At 36.5% G+C, this 11,463-nt stretch overlaps 1 protein-coding gene across 1 annotated transcript; it reads right to left on the reverse strand.

The window, feature by feature from the left end:
• Positions 1 to 418: 418 nt before the first annotated feature.
• Positions 419 to 7,083, reverse strand: PCOAH_00009090 (SICA antigen; the record flags this gene model as incomplete). The annotated part of the gene is made up of 9 exons (XM_020057718.1): positions 419 to 928; positions 1,214 to 1,761; positions 2,517 to 3,423; positions 3,610 to 4,284; positions 4,440 to 4,543; positions 4,743 to 5,532; positions 5,725 to 5,941; positions 6,143 to 6,864; positions 6,997 to 7,083. The coding sequence occupies 9 exons, from the start codon at positions 7,081 to 7,083 to the stop codon at positions 419 to 421; spliced, it is 4,560 nt and encodes a 1,519-aa protein (XP_019913089.1).
• Between the last annotated feature and the right edge of the window lie 4,380 nt (positions 7,084 to 11,463).

Consider the following 11,463-nt stretch of genomic DNA (forward strand, 5'->3'; position numbering starts at 1 on the left):
TATAAACCATGTGAAAAGTTGAAACAAAAAAAAAAAAAAAAGGCACTCCTTTTATTCCTTAAATTAGCCCCCTTCCCAACGTGTTAGCAACCCGAATGAAAAAAAAATTCCAGAGAGATGTGTATGCTCATTGAACAAATCAATTTAATAGGTTCTGCATCCATACTTTCTACATAAGTATTTTTTATATGAATATTTCCTACATTACCCCACTTCCTAATATTTGGATGTCCGCACAGGGTTCTATTTCATAATGAAAAAATTATTTATTCGTAAATAATATCCTAAGGTTTTTGAATAGAAATAAAATATTTACTACACCCTAAACCCGGAATCTAAACTTGGATCCTGTTCCTCAGGAACATCAACCCTAAACTCGGAATCTGAACTTGGAACCTGTTCCATAGGAACTTCATCCTTAGGAACAAAGTCTTCCCTCCCTAAAACCGGAATCTGAACTTGGAACCTCTTCCTTTGGAACAAAGTCATCCTCCCTAAATCTGGAATCTGAAATAAGAACCTCTTCCTTAGGAACAAAGTCTTCCTCCGTAAACCCGGAATCTGAACTTGCAACCTGTTCCTTAGGAGCATTCTCTCCTTCCTTAAAATTGCTTCCCATAAATTCTTGAACCAAAATTTCAAAAAAATCCTCCTGAACCAGTTTGGTGTCCCCTTTTTGGCATTCGTCTAAGACTTCTAAATGAATATCAATAATCATGCGGCGACCTACACCACGGCGACCAACGCCCTGTTTTTTCCTCCTTTTTATAGGCTTATAACGAGGTTTTCGCTCCTTTACCAAGGTATATGCATGTGGACCATCTGCCTGGTCGTCCACATCGTCAACAATCTGCTGTTCTAAGGAGGGATCACGTATTTGTGGAGCCCTTTTGTAACGTTTTCTTGCTTTACGAAGCATTCCAAAGTACTGAACAAAAAAAAAAAAAAAAAAAAAAAGGGGGACAAAATGTTTCTTTAATAGGGATGCGAAATGTTTGTCCACGCAACAGTAATTACTACTTCAAACCCTAAAATGTGAAATCCTACATACACACATCCCTAAAATGCGAAATCCCACATCCCCCCTACTCATTCATTCACACACTCTTTCCTTTTTTTTTTCTTCTAAAAATAATTTTTCCTTTTTTTTTTTTTTTTCCTTTTTCTTCTTTCTTTTTTTTTTCATTTCTTCTTTTTTCCTTTTTATTTTTACCTTCCAGAGGAGATAACTTATGACAGAAGTACCAATGAAGACAGGGATTACAGGAAGGTAAGGGGTAAGATCAGAAGGGTCGATCTTGTTAACAGCCGGAATAACTGCAGGTAACGGTAGTACTGCTGCTGCTGTTGCTGATGGTAGACCTTGTGGTTTTTTACCACCTTGTTGTGGTGGTCCTTGAGGTTTCCCTGGAGGAGGTGGTCCCTGTGGTAGACCACCCGGTGGACTACCACTCCCCCCAGGTAAACCACCTGGATCACCTGCACCTTGACCACCAATACCAGCTTGACCACCACTACCAGCTTGACCACCACTACCAGCTTGACTACCAGTACCGGAAGAACCTGGATTCAAGGTTCCATTTGGATGAGTGTTACCCTGCTGACTTGGATCTGCTGAAATGCTAACAGCATCCTGACCATATTGCTCGTCGCCCTTAGGTTTCGGTTCATTATCCCCCTTACTACTCGTAGTTACCTTCCCTTCTTCACCTGAAGCAGGAGTTGGAGCAGCTAGTGCTGCGAGACCATCTGCACTTCCACCTGAAAAATAAATAAAGAGGGAATGTTTCCAGTGTAACCGTGGGTAATAGTATTCGGACCTCCACATACACCATGGTGCACACTTTCTATTTTTTATTTTTTTATTTTTTATTTTCTAATTTTTAATATTATACTTTTTAATTTTTCTATTTTTTAATTTTTTTACTTCTCTACACTTCTTTCACTTTCTCAATTTTTTTTACACGTCTTAATTTTTTGTACACTTCCTTTTCACACTTCTTTCACTTGCTACTTTTTTGCAATTTTTTTACTTTTTTACACTTTTTTCACTTTGTAATCTTTTTTACGCGTCCTAATTTTTTTACACGTCCTAAATTTTTTACACTTCTAACTTCGTAATTTTTTTTACGAGTCCTAAATTTTGTGTACACTTCTTTCTTTTTTCCTTCTTTAAACTATTTCCTTTTTCTTTTTTCCCTTTAAACTCTTCCTTCTAACACCCTAAAATGCGAAATACTACATACACACCCCTAAAATGCGAAATACTACATACACACCCCTAAAATGCGAAATACTACATACACACCCCTAAAATGCGAAAATCCTACACACACCCACTGATTCATTCATTCACCTTAATTTTTTTTTTTTCTCTCTTTTCTTCTAATATGAATTTTTTTTTTTTTTTATTATTCCTTTTATTCTTTTCTTTTATTTTTTTTCCTTTCTTCGCATTCACCCCTTCGGGGAATACTTCCCCCTATTCTTTATATGTCCACTCTTATTGTTCTTACCTGGAGGTTGTCCTGCAACACCTTTACCTGCTGGAGCTTCAGTGTGGCTAGAATCGGAGGAACCGGGTTGTCCTGGGTCCTGAGTATTATTTTCTGTAACTGCCACCACACTGACCGTAGCATTACCTGTAGATTCAATAAGATAAGTATCGACCGGATCAGTTTGGAGACTCCGAGTTGGAATTTCATCCTTGGGACATGCAATTTCCTTGGGCACCTGGGAAGTATCAACTCCATCCATATCAGGGCAGCTTCCTTTCTTACCTGCTTCTTGTGTACTTGGTGGAGCTGCTGGTGGTTTGGTTTGACATATGTTATTTAATGCTTTCAGTGCTGGCTGTACTTTTGTATCCCCGTTCTTAGTTGGGTCGAGCATTTTATCCAACTTCAATTTTATATTATTTCTGTCATTTTCGCAATCTTTACCTGCTGTCTCATTCAACAATGCTTCCTCCACGCTTAGTGTGCACTTTTCATAGCTCGTATCCCTTGTGCAAGGAACACAATCACCCTTACGATTATTTTTTTCCTCACACCAATTATCAATCTGTTCATTTCCTTTATCAAACATTGATACTATTTTGTCTTCGTCCACGTCTGAACAAGTTGTTTTTATTTTATCTGCATATGCATTCAGGAAGAGGCATCCCACAGTTTGATAAAATATTCTGTTATTTTTCTTCTGGTTTTCGTACGTTTGTTTCTCTTCTTCCTTAATGCTGTATATATACTGTAAACCTTTAGTAATATATTGACATGCTTTTTTTCTTGGATCCCTTGCTGCTGCTGCACCATTTTCTCCTGTGGAGTTCTCACATAGGTAGTCGTCCGTTCCATCCCCTTCGGTCATAGCCTTAGACATTTCCCTCAATACTTTTCCGACATCCCCCGCTCCCCAAAATGTACACTACACAGGAAAAAAAAAAAAAAAAGAGGAAGGAAAAGAATGGAATATATATGTATGTATACTTAAAGTATATACATAATTTATGGTTGTCTCTCCCCCCCACACTTTTTTTTGTCATATGTAGGAAATACGTGGTCCACACAAATGACTTTGAATACAGTGAACAATATATTGTTCCCTTATTACCCAATTTTGTTTAATTTTCCAGTTCCCGCTCCAACCTATTCTGTCTTCAAACCATTTAACTGTTACACATTGAGCACGGTGACATAAAGAGTTAAGTGTAGAAGTTATAGTAGTTAGAGTTTGTTCTATGTTGATGTCCTCCTCGAGCATTTTCTTCAATTTTTTCCCTATTTTGTCATTGTGCTCCTCGCAACTTGCACTTTTTCCTCTATCGACCAGGTCTTCCTTCACGCTTAGTGTGCAACTTGCATAGCTCGTGTCCCTTGTGCAAGTAACACAATTACTCTTATCACTATCCTTACACAAAGCATCCTTCTGATAATTTCCTTTCTGAAACATTTCTTGTATTATTCCCTCTGTGATAGGACACATGTGTCCCTCCGATTTCCTTATGAGGAGATCCGCGTATGCGTTCAAGAAGACACAGGACATAGTTTGATCAAATTGTTGCTTCTCTTTTGCGTTATTCTGCCCTTGTTTCTGGTCCCTATAAAGTCCATATGTATGCTTTAATCCTCTAACAATGAAGTGGCATGCACTTCTCTCTACTGACGTCATCATTTTAGTTCCCGCCTTTGTGTCTTCGCATAATTTATCACTCTCCCCTTTATCAGATGTCATAGCATTAGACAGACTCGTCAATTTTCCCTGGACATCATTATTCCAAAATGTACACTGCACAAATGGAACAAGAAGGGGAAGAGTAGAACATATATGTATATACTTAAAATACTTGCAAGACTTATGGCAATATTCCCATGTTATACGTATTAGACACACGGTTCACTGAAATAAAAAGTTGATCACAGTGAATAGCTTTGTTTACTTACCCAGTTTTGTTTTCTCGTGTCTGAATATTTCCTGATCTTAAACCATTGCGTTGCTACACATTTCACGCGATCACATAATTTACCTTTAGTCTTACAGTCCTCATCTACGAAGGAGGAGGAAGCCGGAAAGAAACAATGAGTGGAAAGAGATGTCGTAGGAAAGAGCAGAAGTTGTAGAAAGGAGCAGATGTTGTGGTGGAAAAGAGCAGATGTTGTGGTGGAAAAGAGCAGATGTTGTGCTGAAAAAGAGCAGAAGTTGTGGTGAAAAAGAGCAGAAGTTGTGGACCCTCCTTTGTGTTCTACCTTGTCGGGTTGCTGAGGTGGAGGGTGGGAGTTGTTGGGGTAGTGGAACATCTTGCCTCGTTGCAGTGTCACCATTGCGTACTGTTTCCCCGACGATCGCCTGTTCTCCTTTCCCTTCTTTTTTTTTCGCTTCGTGCAATTTTGTCTTTACTTCTTCTACTTGTTCGTTCACTATTGTTTTGGCGTCCTGTATGATCTCTGTTTTCGTTTTCTTCGACTGTGTTTTTTCTTCTGAGTTCCCTTGACATGCATCCATTTGTTTTATGTTTTGCATCCAAATTTTAATGTCATCTTTATCGTTGAGCCAGCGTGTTATCTCTTCTTCGACATCCTTTTCTTCCGTTCTTGATCCGTTCCATTTTTCCCTATTACATTGTATACATTTATCTATGGGACTCCTTATGTTAAAAAGTCCGTTCATATCCCCTAATGCTCCATTTACTGCATTAAAGATCTTTTTTATGTTGTCCTCCTTCGTACAATCATTATCCAGCAATCTTGTTACAATAACATTTAGCATAGTACATTCCATAAAATGCTTCAACGGGTCATCTACTTGCTTTCCATGGGTACCATCTGTTTTTCCCTTTCGGTACATCTTATATAATGTCTGAACAATGATATCACATATCCCTTCATAATCTGACCACTCCTTCGAGTTATCTATCATGTCACCCCCGCACATTGTCCCTAAAATAGTATTTATTCTATCCTCCTCGTCGGTCTGAGCATCCACAAAATATTTAGCAAAATCATTAAATATCTTTTCCATGTATTCCCAGAATCCAACCTGGAAGGAAAAGGAAGTTTAAGGGAAAAAGAAGGAAAGGGCTCTAGGGAAGGGAAAAACTAGCGAATAATAGTAATAGAAAAGGAAAGGAGTAAAGGAAGACGCACTTATAACTTCGTTAAGGGAACATTCCCTCCACTCCTGTACGTGTATCGTACTTTTTTCCCATTTCGCTTTGCACGTTACTCTTACCAGATCATTCTTGTCTCCCTTCCTCACCCAGTAGCTTACTGCACTAGACCAACGTACATCCCATGGTTTGCCACTATTGGCACAGTAATCGTAGGTAGGCTCTTCTGGTTGCTCAGAAACCACTATCAACTTCTCTTTTTTTTCCGGTTCGTCCTCAGGGATAATAGGAAGTTCCACATCACCAATTACCAGAAGTAAAGCATCCTTGGCACTTGACCTATAGGAAGAAAGGGAGAGAGAGAAAATACCTTTTTTGAGAAAAGTACTTTTTCCTTTTTTTTTTTTTTTTTTTTTTTTTTTGCCGTACAACCACTACTTTTTTGAAGCATATATATATATATATATATATATCCATATTGTTTGTGTACTCCTGTATATACACACACATATATATAAGTAATCGTAATCGTAACCATACCCATCACTTGGAACATGCTTTATTTTAAATCCGCCGGGTCCGAGAGTATATAAAAATTCCCCCCCACCTGCAGGAGCTCTGCTAGTTTTATCGTCTAATCCACTTTTTGCACTATTTGCTGCATTACCATTTTCCGCTTCGTTCGTAGGTTGTTGATGTGGTTGTTGGTGATCATTTACTGTTGTTGTTGTTAATCTATCACTCTTATCTTCCTCATTACAATTCTTCTGGAATGGTCCACTATTTATTAATGTTATAACCTTCGTATTTTGCTGTATCATCCTAAGAATAATTGCTAACATTGGCTGATCCAGTACTTTCATAGGATCTAAATGCCCATACTTACATCCTTCACATTTAGTTCCTGCACCAGATGCGCCCCACATGTTCTTCATTGTATTGTATACAGTCTCCACAACAGTCCTCTTATCACAGTGCTTATTTAGGTACAAAGTTGACCATAAATTCAGTGTTACACAGTGTACATACTCTTCCATTTCTTTGTCAATGTCGTGCTGCCCGCATTTAGCTCCTCTAACTTCTTTTATTTTTAGCAAATTCTGGAGAATAAATTTACAAACTTTCTGTTCTTCTGGCTCTAACTTCCTTTCTCCTAGTGTGAGTGTATCACACCAATCTTCAGCAATTTCATCATGATCCTTATTATTCTTTCCTCCAAGAAATTCCTTAATCCAGCGTACTATACTCCAGAATAACTTTGTCTGCAATTGGGGACAATATATTTATATATGTTCCCTATATATTACATATTTATTGTTATTAAGAAGTAATAACATAATTCGTAACTGTAAGATATTCATACTTTACGTGCAATCTATATTATATTGCCATACCTCCCTAGCGACTGGGCTCTGTATCTGTTTATTTCCGTCCAACCACCTTTCCTTCAATTCGTCAAATACACTATTGTTCGAAGCCATTTCTTTTTTTTTTTTTATTCCCCCCCACTACAACAATTTATTCAATAACTGCGTTATTTATCAAATTAGAAATAGTACTGCCTCAAATTCTGCGTGGAACACATTCTTTCTGCCTCACCTATATTAACATTTTTTGGACTAAGTACTTCCAATCATACAAAATTTCCCCTTTTTCTCCTTGTTCTTTTTTTCCCTCTTTTCCTTATTCATTTTTAAAAGCATCATTGTATATTATATATATATTCCTTAGGCACGATACTTATTTCTCCTTTTTTTCATTTTGTTTTGTATACAACTTTTACACTTAAGCTTAACACAATGTTCCTTTCGTAGTTGGGCGCATTCACATGAATTTTGCTCTCACAAAATTAGTGTGAGTTGTTCACCACAGGAAAAAATGGTACAACAAATTATTGTCAGAGAAAAAAAATATTACGCATGCTAGAATTGTTAAATCTACAATTTTTCCATTAAAATTATTAGGAACACCTTGTTAATAAATTACGAACAACACATTGTGAATAAATTGCGAACAACAGGAGAGAGAAGAATGTTCCCGCACCGATCGGAAGGGAACAAAAGTGTCGCCGTAATGGAATTCTCACCCGCAATATGGGGAAAATTCACCGGTAATATGAAAAATTCAGCCGCAATATGGGACAAATTTCATCCCCAATATGGAGAATTTCATCTGTAATATGGGAAAATTTTTTTTTTTTTTTGCTCAATATGTGAATTTATGTATACACCGCTCTTGTAAAAATACTCTCTCCCGTGTATATCCTAAATTTATATTTTCTTGAACAAGTATTAAAAATAATAAAAGAAAAGAAAAAAACACTGGAGCACCCCATTCCATTACGCTCCAATATTTACCAATATATGTTGTGTAGAACTTCATATTTATTCAACATTGAATTAATTCCCAAAGGGTGATTTTTTCTTTTTTTTCCTTCCCTTCTATTCATTTTCCCTAAATATAAATTAAAAGGAACTGTCAAAATAAATAATTGCCATATGCGGAACACGTCAAGGAATAAAACCAGGAGGAAATTTTCTCCAAAGAAAAAGAATGTTCACTGAATTTTGTAACAGAAATTTGTTTACAAATTTGTTACAAAGTAATTTTATTAAATAAATTATCACAGAAATTCTTTACCTGGACCTTTTAGAAGTATCTACTCTAAAGAAGTGTGTCAGGAAGGGAGTTCGTAGTATTTGCCGCTAGCGCTATAAATTTAATCGTGCCCATAGCACTATTCTATATGTAAAACACCGCACGAAAAGTTAGAAGGGAACGTTCTTCCAGAATTATCAAAATATATAATACGACAATACGGGGCACATTATACTGTACCCCCTCTACTTACATTAATCCACTACTAATACGAACATGAGCACTGTACCCATCTTCCCCTTTGTCAATATGAAACATTCCCTATGTTTAGTTATTATTAGTATGCATCAGTTCCTCGTCCAGCTTGGAAGGAATTTTCTACATTCTTAGATCTTACAGCTATTCTTCCTATAATGGAACCTACATAAATATTCATCCCGGTTTTCCAGTTTATACTATAGTTGCCCCCTCTCTTACATATTCTTTTTGTGCTATAATTATTATTTTCACTTAAAATTTAAGGTTCCTCAACTACTGTACTTATTTGTGTATAACACCTCCCTCCGTTCCCATTACTCTATATTTGTCCACAAATATAGTATTATACATACTATCCATTATGTTTCTATGTGAACGGTTCCCATTCCTTCCGGACTTAGACGTAGTATCATAGAACTGAACATCCCTTAAATTTTCCCGCTCACTTCTCAAAGATATGAGCAACCATCATCAGGAACACCCTAACACATTCTACACTACACTTACTTGTGCAAATTAATATGAACATGCTTCACATTATTTATGCACAAGGAGCGGGGTAGCACAAGTAGTAGGAACATTTGTAAGATAGGGGAACTTATGCCGCCACTTTCATGTTCCTACTACTTCCTTCACATATGCTACGAGTCATGTTGTATCTACTGTCATTTAATATTTATTAGAACTCTTAAGAGGAGTGCACCATATGTTTTATTTCCCCCCACATATGGTGCACTCCTCTTAAGAGTTCTAATAAATATTACACAGTCCTATATACTCCGCTGTATAACTTACCCTTTACTCACTTATAGTAGGTACACAACATAATTTGTACTTCTTCCCCTGTCCCTTAGGATTCTCTATGTATGTGGTTCTTGCACATATATGCGCCCTTAGTGTAACGCAACAGATGCCTCCCACAATATTAATATTAGTAAAATTCTCCCTCTTCTTATTTTTCCTTCAATCATTTTTATTACTTCCTAGGGAGCCAAATAAAATGTTGTTTATAGAGCATAGTGTAACAAATTGTGTATGTCTCCCTGCTAAACATATACAGACTTTTCCAGCCAAAAGAGGAGTTTGTCATTTCCCACATATATGTTTTCTAATACTATAAGCATTTTTACACTATAATATTGTACTGTTGTTAGGGAGTTTATGATATTACACCAACTTCCTTTTACTAGGTATATTATTTCTTTATTTGAATAGTCCATTCTCTCCTACTATATTCCTTTTAGTCTGAAGGAAATGGCTTAAATGCGCGCACATTCCTTACCCTCCTGGATAAGTGATGCATTCTAATTCCTTCCAGCGTGCACAAATTCCTGTCTACTTGCTCTTACCTTCATACTGCACGGTAACTTCTACACTATGCAGTGTACAGAAGAATTTCTTCCCACGGAAAAATTTACAAGAAATAGGGGCGCCCTACCTACACTAACCTATTGTAGTCTGTTGCTACGAATATTCGAACGCATCATCATGCAATAGTATTTGTGTGACGGTCCCTCCTTCCAAATGTTAATCTAACATTGCAGGAGTTAGTTTCTCCTTAATATATATAATATCATCAGTATATACGCCCATTACCTTTTTCTTCCCTGGCCCTATATATTTGTTCTTTATTCTATTACTGCCTGGTAGATCATAGTAATTATTATTCGTCCCATTGTTCGTACCTACTCTGTTGACATTTAATTGAAGTTCCCTTGCCCCCACCCGCGCCCTTTTTAGAATGGCAAACTTCTATTCAGAGAAAATTTTTCCGATCCTTTTCACCCTGAATCTTCTCAAACCTTTTAACCCTCCCTAAAAACATTTTAACACTCCATAAAACTTTCCTAAACCATTCTAACAACCTCCTCTGAACGCCTTTGAACCTTTTCAAACCTCCCTCAACCTTTTTATTCCTGAAAGCTTCTTTGAACCACCTTCCTGTACACAATTTGTGTATACACCAAAAATGGAAACATATAGGTACTTTTCTCCCCCCCCGGGAAAGTTTCCTAAAATTTAAATCAGAAAGAAGGGAAAGGAAAAAAAGTAGTACGCACATTAGTATATAGAAATGTAGTATGCGTTAAAAGAAAAAAAAGAACGGAAGGAAGGACGGTTAGCTCAAGTTCAAATGGTATAATTAATGTATTTATACTGTATAAGTTAATTATAATATGTTCATCGGCAAAAGGAAGAGGAAGGAAGAAAATGCAAAGAAAAGGGAAAGGGGAAGAAGTCGTTCTTATATTTGAGTGATTATGAGCAGGGAGGAAAAGGGAGGGAGGTCATACAACAGAGACTGATATTATGAGATGTGCTCCGTATATTTTTTTTTCCATATATGTATTCCGTGTAACTCTCCCTGTACTATATCGTTCTTCCTTTTATTTGTTACGTTAATAATCGTTACGAATTATGAATGAATATACACATATAAAAAGCGTGGCAGGAGGGTAGAATGTGCTCTCTATGCACATGCATATGAACTGTATACTAAACATATGTATGATAACATCTTTTAACAACCACCTCTCCTCCATTTTAAAAATAATAACAATTAAAAGCACAAATGAATAAATATTACATGCTAAAAGTTCCTATTAAAAAAAAAAAAAAAAAAAAAAAATAGAAAAATTTACACATACACTTCCTTCCTTCACCCTTTTTATATTGAATGTATGAATACATATATATAAAGGAACAACACGAGCACATTTTATATAAAACATATATATATAATTCACATTATACATATATACAACAACTACAAAAGAGAAGAAAAATATATACAACACACAACCCTTTTATAACATATAAATTTACTATATACGAAGAATACGTAATAACAATGTCAGCAGGAGGGGTAAGGGAAAGAATATTAAGGAGAAGACAATGTTGGAAAGAAGAAAAGAAATAGAGAGAAGAGAATGGTAGAAGGGTGTAAGGGGGGGGGATATTTCCCCCGCACACACTCCATCCTAACAATATTCCTTCCTTCTGTG

The sequence above is a fragment of the Plasmodium coatneyi genome, chromosome 4, assembly GCF_001680005.1.
Source record: "Plasmodium coatneyi strain Hackeri chromosome 4, complete sequence".
Taxonomy (NCBI): Eukaryota; Apicomplexa; class Aconoidasida; order Haemosporida; family Plasmodiidae; genus Plasmodium; species Plasmodium coatneyi.